The sequence below is a fragment of the Monodon monoceros genome, unplaced genomic scaffold (genome assembly GCF_005190385.1).
Source record: "Monodon monoceros isolate NGI ecotype Baffin Bay Population unplaced genomic scaffold, NGI_Narwhal_1 Super_Scaffold_12, whole genome shotgun sequence".
NCBI lineage: Eukaryota > Metazoa > Chordata > Mammalia > Artiodactyla > Monodontidae > Monodon > Monodon monoceros.
Genome location: NW_021703768.1, coordinates 127,080,274 through 127,097,276, shown reverse-complemented (window position 1 = coordinate 127,097,276; position 17,003 = coordinate 127,080,274). Strand labels below are relative to the sequence as shown.

The 17,003-nt window shown below is 53.5% G+C and overlaps 2 protein-coding genes across 4 annotated transcripts in view; one reads left to right on the top strand and one right to left on the bottom strand.

Moving 5' to 3' along the window:
- TNIP1 (TNFAIP3 interacting protein 1) overlaps nt 1-6,498 on the top strand; it is a 51,833-nt gene extending 45,335 nt beyond the window's left edge. For 2 of the 3 annotated variants that reach the window (XM_029216274.1, XM_029216273.1), the window contains exons 13-18: nt 549-680; nt 1,835-1,960; nt 2,507-2,572; nt 2,953-3,144; nt 3,948-4,038; nt 5,735-6,498. In XM_029216274.1, coding sequence (XP_029072107.1) covers nt 549-680; nt 1,835-1,960; nt 2,507-2,572; nt 2,953-3,144; nt 3,948-4,038; nt 5,735-5,769 — 642 coding nt within the window. In that variant the 3' untranslated portion in view covers nt 5,770-6,498. The remainder of the gene's footprint in view (nt 1-548; nt 681-1,834; nt 1,961-2,506; nt 2,573-2,952; nt 3,145-3,947; nt 4,039-5,734) is intronic. The other variant, XM_029216275.1, reaches the window with a different exon arrangement.
- Nucleotides 6,499-7,035: 537 nt separating this feature from the next.
- Nucleotides 7,036-15,071, bottom strand: GPX3 (glutathione peroxidase 3). Its single transcript, XM_029216276.1, has 5 exons — nt 14,937-15,071; nt 10,080-10,233; nt 9,051-9,168; nt 8,518-8,617; nt 7,036-8,096 (listed from the first exon to the last, which is right to left on the bottom strand). Exons 1-5 carry the CDS (start codon nt 15,021-15,023, stop codon nt 7,875-7,877), a joined length of 681 nt encoding a protein of 226 aa, XP_029072109.1. The 5' UTR covers nt 15,024-15,071; the 3' UTR covers nt 7,036-7,874.
- Nucleotides 15,072-17,003: the final 1,932 nt, after the last annotated feature.

Here is a 17,003-nt window from a genome sequence, read left to right as displayed (position 1 = left end):
AATCTAATACAGAAGAGCTGGGGATGGAGAGGTTGGCTTGGTGGGAATGGGTTACGGAAGCTGAAGAAGCACAGGGCAGGCAGTTGTCGAGGAGACTGAAATTTCTTTCCCCAAAGGGCTTAGTGTTCTTTCTAGGTCTGGGTGCTAAGAATTGAGCCACTCATCCTCAGGAAAGGAGATTTCTCCCTTCTACAAAAAGACCACAGGTTAGGCTGCTGGTTAAGAGCACACACTGGCTTTGAATCCCTGCTTTGCCACTTACTAGCTGTGTGACTTTGGACAAATCACTTCAGGTCTCTGAACCTCAGTTTTCACATCCATAAAATGGGGGTGATGGTCACAATCTTTTCTTCATAGGACTGTGACGAGGATTCAGTGAAATGATGTGTGTATAGTGTTCATAAATAAGATAGCACTTATTAAATAGTGGTGGTTATTATTATTGTTATCAGGAAAGGGGCCTTTCAGTGAGGCCTGACCCTTCCAATGAGGCCTGACTTCCAGGGGCTTTCTGCTGATGGGCCCGTCTCCTCTGTTCCCGATTCCAGGCCCTGGAGGAAGCACTGAGTATCCAGGCCTCCCCCTCATCTCCAGCAGCAGCATTCGGGAGCCCGGAAGGAGCTGGAGGCCTGCTAAGGAAACAGGAGCTGGTCACGCAGAATGAATTGCTGAAACAGCAGGTGAGGCTAGCGGGAAGAGGTCAGGTAGGCGGTGCCCAGTGGGAGCTGGAGCATTCCTGAGGGCCCAGGATGGGCCTTGAACCATGTGGGAACTGTAATCTGTCATCCACTTTCTGGCCATTGGCCAGGACCCCTGTCTGGATATAGGCTTATCCTCACTACCAGTGTATCCCTATGTAGGTCATTCCTCTACCACCATCATGGCTTAAACATTTCTGTGCCCCAGCTGTGCTATTATTTACCTAATATTTTGAAAACAAATTTTAAAATATATTTAAAAGGGAGCTTAAATTTCTACTATAAATGGGAAAACCTGTTTATTATTTACCATAAATAGAAAGTAACTATAAGCAATAAATAAAGTAAAAGGTAAAATAGTGTGGTTGAACTCTAGCTAGACACTGTTGCCTGATGAAGACTCTGAGCTTGAGTCGTCTCTCCCTTTATTTAAGGGAAGTTAAGTACTAGAAACCTGTTAAAGACACAGTAGCATAAAATGCAGACTTTCTTCTTGAGGGACACAGAGAATTGAAAGGAAGTTGAAAAGGTTTTGGTTCTCTCACGTGTTTCTATGGTGTTCGGTGCCATGCTTTCGATCCTTCTAACTCATTTTGAGCCTGCTCGGCTTCTCGCTGATCTGCAGTAAGGATGTGAAACTGCAGAGGCAGAGACAGGGCCCCACCCCGTCCCTTCCTTGCCAGGGCACCCCAAAGCCTTGGGAGAGTTTGTAGGCCCTCTGCTCTGGGAGCCAGGAGACTGGAACTCCAGTCCTCCACTCATATTCTTTTTCTGTGGCCTCCACCTCTCTGTGGGCCTCAGCAGAAGGAGAGGATGGGACTGGTTGATGGCTGTCAACCTGTTGTTTTCTTTTTTGGCATGGATCCTTTTTTCAAATAAAGCCCTATGTTGAAGCCCAGAATATAAGATAGACAGACCCAGAACTACTCTGTTTGAATGTGGGGGTGGGGGGCCAGAGGTACACCTGTTCCCCTCCCCACAGGGATTTTTGAGATGTGGTGAAACCAGTTTTGATGTCTGACTCCCATCAGGAAGCCCGGGGTTCTAGGCCTGAGCAGGTCTGAGCCTCCACTCAGAACTGCCCCTCCTGCCTCATCCCTTTCTCCCCACCTCCCCACCCCTTACCACCCCTTCAGGTGAAGATTTTTGAGGAGGACTTCCAGAGGGAGCGTAGCGACCGGGAGCGCATGAATGAGGAGAAGGAAGAGCTGAAGAAGCAGGTGGAGAAACTGCAAGCCCAGGTCACCCTGTCACATGCCCAGGTGACAAGAGCTGGACCAAGGAGGGGGCAGCTGGCTGTCCTCATGGGGAGGGGGCATGGATTGGAGGGTCCCTGGTGAGACTGGATGTCAGGACACTCACTGATACTCCTTTCAGCTCTGCTGCGACATTTCTGTGGCCCTCAGAAAGGCCCTTCCCTTCTCTGACCTGTAGCTCTGATTTTCCACAATCAGTTTTCATGCCTTAAAAGAGCAAATTTAGGATTTAGCTCTGAGCCATCCACTCTCTCCCACATTGGAACTAAAAGGTGTTAATGCAAAAGCACGGAAGCAGTAAGGCTCACGCAACCCTCCTGACCTGTGTTCAGGCCACCCCCAGTGATGGGTGAGCAGGCCTTACCTGCAGCCGGCAGCCTGAGCTGTGCTGTGTCTCATAGGGCCCTTTCCCAGGGCTGGGCCAGGCAGGACAGCCCAGAGCGGTGCCTCATGTGTTGGCTGGTCAACCCTGTGGTTGGTTAGGCCCTGGATCCAGGCCTGGCCAGGAAACACCTAGGCTAACGGTCTTCTCTCCTTCCCTCCTTCTCTCAGCTAAAAGCCTTCAAAGATGAGGAAAGGGCGAAAGATGCCCTGAGACAGCAGAAGAGGAAAGCAAAGGTGAGGAGGCTTGAGGGAGGAAGCAGCACTTACTGCATTTTACCTCCTTCAGGGTGCTGCAGTCACTGGGGTGGGGCATCGTTTGCTCAGGTGCCCAGCTAACTAATGAGGTAATGCGGGTGGAGCATTCATAACAGTACTTGGTACAGAATAAGTGCTCAGGACACACTAACTGTTATCATAGCTGATATTCTGTGCCCGTGTACCAGTTTTCCATGCCCACGTGCCACTCTTGTGTGCATGTGCCAGCCTTCCGCGGCCACGTGCCAGTCTTTAGAGAACTGAGATTCTAAGTAGAGAACGGGAGACGGGATGGGTGTCACTGGGACGGCCCATGCAGCCTGTCACAGGCCAGAGCCAGATGTCAGCCTTTCTTGCAGACCTCGGCAGACCGCTACCACCTGGAGCCCCACCTGGAGCATCTCTACGGGGCCTACCCCTACGCCTACCCACCCGTGCCCCCCGTTGCGCCACACCGTGGCTTTGAGGACTGGTCCCAGATCCGCTACCCGCCTCCCCCCACGGCCATGGAGCACCCACCCCAGCTTCCCAACTCGCGCCTCTTCCACCTGGTGAGTCTGTGCCCCTCTTTCACTCCAGGACACACACACAGGCCACCCAGACACATTCCAGAGGGCAAGGTCAAGTGAGGGACTCAGAAGCTGCATCGTCGGCCCCTTCTGAACAGCACTGTGGTGTGCGGCCTGCTGTCCCGGGGCAGGACCAAGTAAGGGAGTGGGCCCAGAAGCAGGGCTTTCTCCCGCCCACCAGGCCAGGGGTACTGGAGTTTGGGTTTGGCCTTCTTTATAACCTCCGCGTGGAACCAGGTACCAGATCCTCACCATGCATTCTCTCCCTTTGCTTTTCTTTCTCTTTTCCCTTTTCAGTTTCCTTTCCTTTTCTCTTTTCTTCCATTTTTTTGGCTGCTTTTTTCTCTCTTGCTTATCATTCTGTCTCCAAAGAGCTGCTGTCACCTGTCCCATCCTCTGCAATGCCTCTGCCACAGCCCCCTCAGGCACCCCCGCTCTCACCTGGTGACAGCTGCCTTCCATCCAGCTTCTCCCCCATGACCGTTCCTTACATGCATCTTTAAACACTGGAGTGTACTGCGGGGCTTAAGAGATTAGCTCCAGGATTATAGAGACCTGGACTCCAATCAAAGCTTGGCCACTTGCCTAACTGGACGACCTTCAACAAGTTGCTTAACCCATCTGAGCCTCAGTTTGCTAACCTGTAAAATGGGGGTGGCAACCTGGGTAGTTGTAAGGATTCAGTTATACTCGATTAATATGAACTTAGTACTATTCCGGCACAGTATCTGCTACTGTAATTTTCAAGTATGGTGATTGATTACTAAGCACCAGTGTTGTTGCAGCCAGAATACACCTGGCGGCTGCCCTGTGGAGGGATACACAATCAGAGCTCCCAAGTGATGGGCTCACCCACGGCCAGGCCTACGGAACCAGGTGAGCATGATCCCCTGGTAAGGGGCCTTGTCTTCCATGGGGGGGAGATAACTTCTTATCTGCCAGCATCGCCCCCTTTTGGGGACGACGATGTTGCTACCTTCTGATCTGGGTGGAGGAGGGGGCCCAGCTTTCTGAAATAGTGTTGAGAAGAAAGGGATGTTGACTGCATCATGAGGGGGCTGAAACCATTCCCTCCTTCATTACAGTTCAGGGTCTAAATGCTGTGTGCTGTACGAGGTTCTGGGGAAGCTCGGATGTGGTCCCAGCCCTTATGGCCTTACTGTCTAGTGAGGCGGGCAGAAATGAATGGTTAAAATCACACCAATGGGCATACAGCTGCACTCAAGTGCCCTGAAGGAAGAAGAGCAGGTTTCTATGAGAGCAGACAGCAGAGGGACCTGACCCAGCCTGGGGGCCATGGTGTTTGAGTTGAGACCCTCAGAATGAGTGGCATTAACGAGGTAAAGAGGCAGAAGCCAAGGGTGTTCTTGCAGAGAAAGGACAAATGCAAAGGCCTTGTTGGGAGGGGATGAAGAACTGTGGCCAACCTGAGGATTGAGAGAAGGCTGGCGTGGCTGGAGCCAGGAACAAGGTGGGGAAGGGGGGGATGGGCAAGGCAAGGTCAGGGAGGTTGGCGGGTCCTGGCCGAGAGGGCCTTGTAGGCCACGGCAGGAGGGCTGGTCTTTATCCTACGGATGATGTGCAGTCCTTGGACGTTTTAAAATCAGAGTGGCATGGGAATTCCCTGGCGGTCCAGTGGTTAGGACTCTGTGCTTCCACTGCAGGGGGCCCAGGTTCAATCCCTGGTCGGGGAACTAAGATCCCACAAGCCCTGCCGTGCGGCCAAAAAAATAAATAATAAAATAAAATCAGAGTGGCATGAGAGATTAGATTTGCATTTTGTAAAGCTCCCTCTGGCCACGGTGTCCGCCATAAACAGTTGGGAACTGGAGGTCTGTTCGCTAGTCACAAGAGCACCCTGGGTCCTTGGTCACTCCCTCACTTTCTGCGAGGCTCTCATGGGGCAGAAGGCACTGCCTTGCCTGTGGGGCTTCTGGGAGCAGAATTGCAACTAAGGGGAGCAATAGAGAGGCCAAGTCCATCTCAGCAGGAAGAGGAGTTTTCTGAGGGTCGCAGCTGTGCCAGGAGGTCGAGTGCCCCTCTGCAGAAGGAGTGGGAGCAGAGACTACAGGGGGACTTAGAGGGCTATGGTGTGGAGGATCTCGTGGTTGGAAGGAGGAGGTACTGGGCTGGTCATTTTCTGATGTTTCCCTGCGGAGCCCTAGAGGTTCTGTGGAGCCCCTCGGAACCTGCTTTGATGAGGGCAGAGGGTGGCCAAGTGGGCAGGACTGTCCCCTCCCCCGGAACTACTCCATTTCTGGGATCTGAAACCAGACTGACTAGGCGCCAGCACCTCCTAGACCTGGGACTTTGAGCAAGTTTTTAAAAACCTCTCTGTGCCCCAGTTCCCTCCCCCCCACCCCATAAAGGGATAATAATGTGTCTGCTTCATAGGGCTGGGCAAGGACTGAATGACAGATATCCCTAAGGCACTTAGCCCAGGGCCTGGCACTTGGTGATACCCAACAACCCTCACTGGTCTCTTTCCACTCTTACTATATTGGTTTCCATAGGACTTTGAAACCTGCTGTACCACCTCATCTTCAAATCCTCAAAATTTTTGTTTATTTAGAACCCACCAAAAATGACCGTGAGGGACCTCAGTGAGACCAGTCCCTTGGCTCCACCTTCGTCTTGCAGAGCCAGCTGACTTCAGCTTACTGGAAAACTAGAGGCCACGGGCTCTCCGAGCCTCAGCCGCTCGGGAGGCTGAGATGGATGGCCAGCTTGAGCCCTGGCCCCAACCTGCACTGCTTAGAGACTGGGGAGGCTCCATCCAGAAGGCGTCCATCTGGGCCTCTCCTTTGGAGTGACTGGGAAAACCTCACTACTCTGCCACTGGGTGGGGAGAGGCGTCACCCGGCCTTGACCTGCCGTCCTCTGCAGCAACTGCTGGCGGATGTTAATAAGTGGGGTGCGGTCAAGACCCCTTCCTTCCACAGCTCCCCCAGAAGTGGTCCGGCAGCCCCTCTGGGGACCACGTTCAGTTCATGTGTGTGTTTAGTTTTTGCTTCAAGCTCTGCAGTAGCAGGACCTGCCCCGTGCACATCCCCTCCGCCTCTGAGGAGCTGCGGGAAGAGCGGGTTTGCCTCTGGGGGCAGAAGAGACGGGATGCTCTACTCCTGGGCCCTCCACTTCCGCCCACGGCAGCCTTGCCAGCCCCACTGCAGCCTGGGATGAAGCCCATGCCAGCCACATCGGCTGAGGGGCCCCAGCCTGAAGCTGCCAGGCCCTTAGCTGGAGGCTTGTGGTGCTGGAGGCCCGGTTTGGGGTGGCTGTTGATCCCCGGGCAGCTGTTTGCACGAATCTTGGACATAAATCCAAGTTGAAGATTAACATTTTGTGACTGGTATTCTTTTATGCCCTGATTAATGTTCCCCTCCTAGTCAACCAGCATGCTGCTTTCCTGGCCCCCTCCCTCCGTACCCCATTCCTCCCAGACACCCCCAGGAGCATCACCGTTACTCTTGGCAGATATCCCCTGGGGCCCTGCTCAGAGCCTCCGTGAGGGTCATCCAGGGGCTGGGGGTCAAGCAACCTGGGTTTACATTCTAGTCCTGCCCCTCACTTGTCAGGAGACATTGGGCAAGGCCTGGACCTTCTGCAAGCCTGTTTCTTCATCTGTCAAATGAACACCTCACCCGAGCCCTAGCTGCCGTGGAGAACTGTGGGATGAGAGTAGATGTGAGCTGGTTTTATAAACTCCAAATGCCGAGTGAGGAAGCAGAGTGGGCCTAGGTGGAAACCAAAAAGCAAGAGCCCAAAGGTCTCCCTTCATTCCTTTTCTCTTCCTCTTCCTCTTCTCCCTTCCCGCCGGCGAGGGTGGCCCCACCGAGGAAGCATCACAGTAGGCTCAGCTGCTGCAGAAAGGCCTTTACTAGGCAGACGGGGGTGAGTCTAATGCCAGTGGGTCGGGGTGAGAGGAGAGGGCACATCCCTCAAAGGAGCGGGGGTGGCATCCCTGCCTGGGGGTCTCAGCCTGAATGCACTAAGGGCTGGCCCTTCAGACAGGCTCAAGGGAGGTCCGCCCACAAGGGCTTTGGGCCCCTCCTTCATGGAGATGCCACCCCTGACACGGGGAACGTGGCCCTTGCTCTCACATCTGCCTTGGCTACTCTCAGGGAACACTGCGGGGTGGGGTAGGGGGCTTGGCAGGGCCCTCAGGAAGGAGGGAGGCTGTGTGATGGAGAGGAGGGAGGTCGGGCAGTGTGACAGACCCAGAAACTTCTGGGCACTTCAGGGGTGGTGTTTGGAGGCAGTGGGAGGTGCCAGCTCCAAGGGTTGAGGTCCAGGTTAGAGCAGAACAGTTGAATCTAGCGCTGGTTTTTTTCTTTGGGCTCATAAGGAAGTGAATTGTCATTGGAACAGAGAACTGGAAAGAGGGGAGTTACTCTCTGGCACTCTCCACGGCACACAGCTGTCGCCACACACACGGTACACGTTCCTGGGTATTCATGCAGGTCAGCCCACGTGGCCGTACACTTAAGTGTGTGCACATACCTGGTCACACACAGCTGTAGGCATGCGTGCAAACACCCACGTGCACAGCAGTACAGACACAATTGTATGCACACGTTCGTGTCAAGCTGAGGCCTTGCGTCATCATAAGGGGTCTAGCGTGGGAGTATGGTGTGGGTGGAGAAATGGATTCCTTCCTGAACAGAGTCCTCCCCAGCCCCTGCGTGGTGGACGTGGGGTGGGGTGGGCCTCAGTTACTTCCCCTTGGCCTCCAGGGTGGCCCGGCGCCGCATGTAGGCCAGGATGTCCATCTTGACAGTGTTGACCGTGGTGCGGTGGTGCCAGCGCGTGATGGGAGCACCATCCGGCCCCACCAGGAACTTCTCAAAGTTCCAGCGGATGTCATGGACCTTCATGGGATCCCAGAAGAGGCGGTCCGGTGAGCCCAGGAGCTCCGAGGTAGGAGGACAGGAGTTCTGGAGCAGAGATGAGAATAGAGTCAACCCTGCTTGGGACCCCTCCCACCCTCTTATCCCACCCCCCTCCCAGGCCTTCTTGGAGGAAGGAGAATAGCCTGACACTGAGAAAAGAGCACCAGTTTGGGAGTTAGAAAACTGAATCCCAGAACCAGTTTTGGCTCTAGCAGATTGTGAGACCCTAATCTTGTCCCTTCTGGGGCCCATCTGTAAAATGGGCTGATGAGACCCTAGGGTTTGCAAAGCCCTCTAGTTGGAGTAATAATCAGATGCCAAGAAATTCCCCAAGAGCGCAGGAGCAGAGGAGGGTTGCACAGGCCTTGTCTTTATGTGGGCTGGAGACAGGAGCGGCTGCAGCCTGGTCCAGAGCCAGCATCAGCTGGGCAGAGAGAGGCTCTGATAGAGGTGGCTGTGTACTCACCTTGAGGAATGTGTAGAACTTCTGTTCTTTCTCCCCGTTCACATCCCCTTTCTCAAAGAGCTGGAAATTGGGGACGAAGCCCCCACCTGGTCGGACATACCTAAGAGCAATGTTTTTATGTGGGTCCCAGGGAAATGGGCACAGGGCTCAGAAATGAGAGGAAGGGACAGAACAGGGGAGGGGGTGTTGGGAGTCTGGATTTTATTCTACAGTGGGCAGTGGGAGCCAGTGAATATTGAATGGGCACAGGCATAATGTGGGTCTACAGTCTTTTTCCAGTTTGGTACCTTCTCAATAACCCCTGCCCTCCACCTGTACTCCCCTTCCCCCTCCCCGGTCATGTGCTCACAACCATTGTCCTTGTCTCTGTCCCTCTCCTGGCCCCTCTTCCACTCGTTCCACTAAACAGGGTTCCTGGAAGGGGAGAGTAGTTCTTGGAGGCTGATAAATATCCATCATGAGTAGGGGCCTCTGCAAGAGATGCCTGGAGGCTAGGCTGGGGTGCTTTCTCAGGACACTGAGTTAGCACTCACTTGAGAGTGGCTAGGATCTCCGAGTTCATTCCTGGTTCCTGTTTTCCGAATTGGTTGCAGGGGAAGCCCAGAATGACCAGACCAAATGGTGCAAGTTCTTCCTGTAGTGCATTCAGTTCTGGGCCAGGGAGAGAGAGAGAAGAGACTGGGCTAGCCTGATGAGGAGCCCTCCCGCCTGTGTACCACTCCACCTGCTCACCCGCTGTACAGCTGAAATCACTGAGGGCTGACAGGGGAAGGGACTTGCCCAAGATCATCCACTGAGTGTGGCAATGCTGGGATTCAAGTCCCATGCTATGGATTCCAATCTGGATAGGTTGGAGGTTTGGGGAAAAAGAGAGCAATATGGTTCATCAAATGAGTAATCAGTCACCCACTGCCAAGGTCCAATGATTGCCAGGCAGAACATTCTAGGTCAGGTTGCCCATGCCTCCTTCTCACACCCCACCCCAGGCCCCAAAGCATTTTCTTGTGGGTGCTGTCAGATGCCTTTCGCGTGCCTGTTCCTTCAGGCTCTTGACTCTCACCCAGCTAAGGAGAAAGAAGTGAGGATACAAGGGATCATGAAACCTGGGTGCAACACCTGGTTCTGTCACTAACACCCGTACTCTGGGGACTCAGGCCAGTTGCCTGCTTTCCAGGGGCCAAGAGAAGCACTAAGGCAGATGGGGCTGAGGACAGGTGAGGAATTCTCAGCAAGACAAAGCTATTATTTCTTACTCCAGTGAAAGGACACTCCAGGCACAAACCCAATCTCCTCCCTCCTCCTGCTTTTAGAGCAGTTGAGGTGCCCAGGGATGAAGGATAACTGAGAATCTTCCAGAACACGTTTGAAGGTGATCAGACCTCGGGCTTATATAATCATTTTCAAAGAACCATGGAACACAGTAGGATTAAGATATGGAGTTTGGAATCTCATGATCACCGTCGCCCCGTCCCCCTTGCACGGGGAAAGCTCCTCTGATTGGAATGTGCCCAACTGGCAGAAACAGCCCCAAATAAAGCAGGGGAAGAGGGATGGGCTCTTACCAAGGTACTGGCTCGTCAGGCCTCAGTAGCTGGCCACGTTGACAAAGAGGATGTATTTGCCAGCGTACTGCTTGAAGGGGATGTACTCCTCCCCGTCAATGGCGAGGGCTCCATACTCATAGATGCTGCTGCCCACCCCAGCATGGCAGTCCATCTGGAAGAGAAGACCAGTGCCGGGGAGCGGTTAGAGCTGGAAGGGAACTTGGACTCCACCCTTTGCAAGATAACAGGGAGGAGGTGGAACTGATCTGCCCAAGTGGTCTTGACTTGCCCAAGACCACTCCAAGCATTAGAACCAGACTAGAAGTGAGGTCTCCTAATTCCTTGTACAAGACGATAATTTTGAAAGCACTTAATGAGCTGGTGGGTGCTATGGAGACTTGGAGAAATACTTACTTTGGTCATTACTTCTGCATCACATGTCAATTTATAAACAGTCACTGGGCAGGCTCTGAGGGAGATTCCCCCCAATGCTGGTGTTATGTTATTGGATGGGCTGGTGGAGACGGGGAGGCTATTGCAATAATGCAGGCAAGTGGTGATGAGAGCCTGAACTAGACCATCGTGAAGGAAGAACTGAACAGAAATGAGGAGGCAGCAGTATGGACAGTGGTGATTCAGAGGTTCCCGATCTGGGGGACTGGAAAACTGAGGCTGTTAGAAAATAGGGAAGTAGGATAGTAGCCAGGAATGGGGCAAGGCCTGCCATGAGGATTAAATGGGATGGTCAGGGTAATGCCCCACTGCCTGGCATAGATTCAGTGTTCCCTGGGGGCGAGCAGCTGTGACGATGACCATTATACCTTCCTCTGCCCAAGCTGTTCCACGGTCAGCCTCCAGAACTAGTAGAGAGAACATTAAATGGGCTGCAAGTTGGGGAGCCTGGATTCCATGACCAACTCCGCCACTAACTCCCCGTGTGGTCTTGGACTAGCCCTTTCTCTTCTGTGGGCCTCAGTTTCCTCATGTATAAAATGAGAACCTTGAATCTGATCCGCTGTTCTCAACCACCATGGCTTGACAGCGTCACTCTCAGGGGAAGAGGAGGGAATGGATTACTGCCGGCAAGCGGGACGCTCCATTTACCCCACTCTGCCCCATCTCATCTCTGCCAATTTTTGGTACAGACTACAAAAATCTGGGTCTACTCTTGAAAGAGTGTCATGGCATCACTACCATAATTAGCAGCTGGGCAGGTCATCCTGGCCTGGACATCTGAGAAGAGCTGAGAAGACAATAAACAAATCGAATGCAAACTAGCATTATAGACCAGAGAGACAGAGCCAGGTGGTTGGAGTTAGAGAAGCGAATTCACGCCCTCTCTTCCCACCAATCCTGGAAGACTTGCTGTTGCAGCCACTTATACCTCTGCCCAACTGCGTGAAGAGAGCCGTCTGGGCTGCCAGGGCATGGCCCCGGCAGGGTGTAAAAAAGCAGGCTCTGTCTTGAAGACTCCGTAGCCTACTGAACCAGGGGAGCCGGAACTCCCTTCACGCGGCCATTCCCTGACAGCTGCAAGCTCTCTTCTTGGCTCCGGTACAAATTCCCTGCTACACGTGAGTCTAATATTCCATGCCCCGTGACTTCTAGTGGCTGCTGGAGGCCGGCCTGAGACCTAAGCTTGACGTTCCTTCAGCCCCTGGGCTTCGTGGGCCCCAGCTGGGGTCAGCTCCACCTCAAAATACAAACAGCCAGGGCACAACAAACACACCCTAGCTGGCCACAGAGGTCTAGCAGCCAGAAGGAAAGGCCTCCCGCCTGCCTCTCTACTCCACCCCAGTCTGAAAACAAACTGTGAAATGGGGAGAAAAACAGCCAAGAGGTTGTCTAAATAATGGAAGCTTGTAAACAGCGGGAGGATCAGCTAATGAAACCAGTTTCAGGGTGGGAATCTCCTCTCATTAGATTTGAGTCTTTGCTGGCTGTGTGACCCTGGGCAAGTCACATTCAGTCTGAGCCTCCATCTGCTGATGGGAGAGGATAATACCACCTGCCTCCCAAAATGGCTGCGAGAATTTACTAGCAGGTCAAAACTGTCTTGCAAGCCTCTTAGAGGGAAATCTGTACCCACCCCCTGCCCCACCCACCCATCAAGGGATAGGGTAAAGGGTGCTGACGTTCCTACCTTATTGTGAAGAGGGCTTTGATGTCCCCCAGCCAGTATGACGAAGATGATGCACTGGGCAGGGTGTTTACAGGAGAAGGGATGTGTGACAAAGCCTCCATCCTTTCTACTGGGCCAGTGAAGCCAGTGCTGTGAGTTCCGACCGAGAGGGGTCAGAGAGCGCCTATGGTGGGGGAAGCCATGGCCTGCATTCACCACTGAGCACACGTCCAGTCCTTACGGAAGCCCCCTCCCCTTTTCTGGGCCCATGGAGTCCCAGAACCCTGCACCTTAACCCGGATGTCAGAGGAGCTGTGGGTGGAGGGGGGGAGAGGGAGTGAGGGTGCCTCTATCCTCCCACAATTGCACAAGACAGGAGAGTTTCGATGGCTTGAGAGTTGGAGGGGGGGACCCCGCCAGGACCCCAGCTGGCTTGGGTTGCTGGTCCTGTGTCTTTCTCCTCACCCATCTGCCCACTCCCATCAGTGTGAAAGTGTGAGAGGAGAGCTGGGCTGGGGGCAGGAGACCTGAGTTCTGGGCCTGGCTGGGCCTCTGATTCTGTGTGAGGACTCCTGTCCCTTCTCTGGGGCTCTGGCTCCACAGCTGTGAGGTGGGGTCAGATTCAGTGCTGTCTTGAGGGCTCTTCAGCCCTGACTGTCAGCCGGTGGTTCCATGATTCTCTCTGCCTGGTTTAGTCACCTAGAAACCAGCGGTTACTAGGATCCCACGCACGTCAGCGGTTGTTATTCTCTCTAGTCTCTGCAAAGTCCTTTTGTAGAGGAAGGACAGGGAGGCTGGGCAGTCTTAAACCGGACTGGAGAGGGGACACGGCAAGGAAAGGAGGATTCCCTTTGTTACCCAGCCCCTCCCTTTGAATTGGGAGGAGGCAAACATCCCTTTGGGGCTCTCACCCTTTGTCCATCCCAGTCTCCACCTGCCCCTTGCCCCATTGCTTGGCCCTGGAGTTGGGGTAGGATAAGTGGTTGAGTCCTAGAACCCAGGGCTATGACATTTCAGCCCTCTCAGGACCTGGAGGAGAAATAGGCATGCCCAGACTGTCATTAGCTAGCAAGTCCTAGCTGGTTGTATCTGATATGATCACACCTCACCCTAAGACTTTTCTAGACCATACCCATCCTGTTTTCTCTGAATCCATCTACTCCCCAGAGTTCTACAGAGAACACATGGCTATGATGAGTTATTCGTGGGATCCATGTTCTTACCTCCAGCCTTCTTGAAGCAGGGCCCATCTTCCCTTCTCTGCTTCTCCCCAAACTGAGGTTATAGGACTCCAAGATACTGCCCTACACATGGTCTACCCTCACTTCTACTCCACACCCCAATATTGAAATTCAGTACCATCCCTGCCCTGGAAAATACCTTCTGAGTTGGAGATTATGAACAGGACTGGATACAAAGCCAGAGGCTTAGAGGAAGTGGCCCCATAACCATCCAGTCTCAAGGCTGACTCCAAGCAGGAGCAGACTGATTGGAATTTAGGCTGAGGACAGGACAGGGGATAGAAACAGACAGAAGAAACCTTGTGTTTGGAATGGGCTTCCTGAACAGTAGATACGATTTTGGAAACAGAATCATGGAGTCATAAGATCTTAGAATTAAGATCTGGAAGATTTGAGAAACACAGCAAGTGCAAAGCTTCTTCTTCAGCTTATACAAGTGTTATGTGTGTGTGTGTGTGTGTGTGTGTGTGTGTGTGTACTGGGATGCTGGAGACATAAATCTCTCTCTTTGGGTCTATGACTGGCTTCTGCCTCCCCACCCTGGGGAAGAGGAGAGATCTACAGCACCCACTTTGGCATATACTGTCCAAAGAGATAAGCATGTGTGGTCACCCCTGCTCCCGGCCTCAGCATCTCCACTCTAGCTAAGGGCCACACACTTTGCTGGGGATAGACTGAGGCTCAGGAGAATTCTGCCCCTCCTATCGAGCTGGCAGTCCCCAGCTTTCTCCAACTACTAGGTTCGCTCAGGCCAAGATGGGCAGTGGGTGGTTAGTAGTGAGGCTGCCCCCGAACAGGAGACACTTCAGAGAACAGCGTGTGGATTTTGCAGCTTCTCCAAGCAACCCCTCTGAAATCATCAGCCTCACTGTGCCCTGTCCTCCCACCTGCTACAGGTGGAGAAACTGAGGTCCACAAAGGAAAAGCGAATCTAGTCAGCATCCTGGGCGTCTGTGCCGCCAGCTCAGAGCTCCTTCTGTCACAGACCTCTGCGTCTTCTACCAGTATCCCAGAATTCTACCTGCGTTTATGCTTGGGCTAGACGGGGACCACACAGCCGCGCGTTCCTTCCCTTTCACCTTGCCAGCCATTCTCCCTGGGAACCTCTGCAGCCAACCCAGACGCTGAGTCTCCAGGCCATTTTCTGTGCCCCCCACCCCCTTCAGGCCCCACTGGAGGGGAACATCTCAGAAACAGACGGTGGCTTGGAGGTAGCAAGGCGACCCGCAGGTAGCCGTGGGGATGAAAGTGTGGACCGGGAGAGAAGACCCTTGCTCCCTCATTCATTCTGCCCACCCGGGGCACCCAGGTCTCCAACAGGTGGAACCGCGAAGAGTCTGACGATGGTCTGGGTATGCTGAAGAGGGAGGCAACGGGAGCTAGGGCGTCTCTCGCACCTAGGTGTCACCCTACTGGTGGGGAGCCCGGGAAGAAGGGTGCCTCACCACCGAGAGATGGACACCTGCGGACCACGTTCGATCCCCCGGCCACCCATCCCCGAGGCTCACTCACCTTCGACTTCTCCTGTCCTCGGCTCGGCGGAACGAAGCCGGCCAGGAGCAGGGAGAGAAGGCAGGATGCCCGGAAGAGCCGGGCCATGGTGGGCGGGGGCCGCGTCTCGGACTCGCCGGAGACGCTGTCTGATCCCGGGCCACAGTCCGTCTGAGGTGTCGTCCGCTCTCATCCACCTTTCAAGCCCTCAGCGATGACCAATCCGCGGCCGGGCCGGAGTCCTTGTAGCCAATCGCAGGGCGTCTGGCATTTCAGGGGCGGACACAACTTACCCTCCGCTTCTCCCCCTCCCCAGGCCCTGGGCGACAGTGACATAAGCAAGTCTGGACAGAGAGATGGGAGCCAGTTCCTTGTGAACCCGTGAGGCGGGACCCTCTTCTTCTTTAGACTCTAAAGTGCTGGAAGAGGCAGGCACAGTGTCCTCAGCACAGCCGGGGAAAGGGCTTTGAAAAGCACCGAAGAGTTGATGGCACCCGCAAGGTGTTCCCTGTTCCCTCCTGCCTCCATTCTGGTTGAAGGGATATTAAGAACCTAAAATGTCAGCAAGATCTGAAGTGAGACTTCCAGGAACATTTATTTACTCTATGTAGGTTTAGTGCTTAAAAAGCAAAGGGTGAATGCCCTAGGATTTTGAATGCAGCCCTCTCCTGGGAAGAACATTGGGATCCCTCAGCTGATTTGAGAGCAGAAAATACATTTGCTCCCTGTGTAGCCTTGAACATGTTGCTTTCCCTCTCTGGGCTTCAGTTTCCCCAACTGTGTAATGATGGGATTGGCTGATGCTCTCTAAGTCTCTTCTGGTTCTGGCTAGATGACTTGTTTCTAAAAATAAGTGACAGACCTAGACCAGGAGTCGCTTGAGAGTAGGGACCATAATCACCCGCTGGCACAGGGCCTAGAACACAACACGTGCTTAATATTTGCAGCATTAATCAATCCATGACTTCGTTTCTCTGCTTCAAGATGCTGATGATCAGTTCAGGGAGCTCGGGGTCTGTGCTGTCTAGGTATGATTCTCTCCACCGATAGGGGACTGCGTTGGGATCAGTGCTTCCCACATCAGACTACCAGCCACCTGAGAAGATGTTCATACAGATTCCCAGGTCCCTCTTCAGAGCCAGTGCATTAGAATCTCTAGCGGCAGAGGCTGAGGCTCCACCTTCAGACATGTTCCAAAGGTGATTCTGAGGCAGGTGATTCTCTGTCTTCTGATGGAGAAGTGCCTTGAGATACCATGCCTCTACTATGATTTAAGATAGTATTATCCCCGTGGGAATTGGGAAGGTCTGTCTCAATCCCACATTCTCTGGGAAGCCTTCCTTACCTCAAACCACAGCCTGTTGAAGTGAAGGGAGTGTTGAAGGCCGGGAATTCTTTGAATGAGTTAAAGCACAGAAGCATTTGAACAGGGGCTGACACAGAGCATGTAGGCAGTAAATGCTATTTATTCCACCACCTCATTTTGCTGAAGCCTAGAGACGGGGAACAATTTACCCAAGTTCCCAAAGCAAACTGATGGCAGACAGGGGACCAGAATCCAGGTCTAGACTCCATTCTCAGGCCCTCTTGACTTTGTTCTGGTGTCTCCTGAAGGTCATATTTAACCAAAGATACAAACATCTGTATACATATCAGTTTGTCAGAAATCCATTCTTCATTAGCATCGGCAGGCATCTAGGATCCCTCAAAATATGTGCCTAGGGGCTTCTCTGGTGGCGCAGTGGTTGAGAGTCCGCCTGCCGATGCAGGGGACGCGGGTTCGTGCCCCGGTCCGGGAGGATCCCACATGCCGCGGAGCGGCTGGGCCCGTGAGCCATGGCCGCTGAGCCTGCGCGTCCCGAGCCTGTGCCCCGCAACGGGCGAGGCCACAACAGTGAGAGGCCCGCGTACCGCAAAAAAAAAAAAAAAAAAAGATTGTGCCTAGCATCATGTCAACACGATGAAAGATGTCAAAAAGATTTCTGAAAGTTACAATCCCTGCCTTCGAAGTGTGTCCAACAGAGCCAGGACAAGGGTAAGGCAAGTGCAGAGCTGGCACCCGCGAGCGAGTGCCTCTTTAAATGGTGC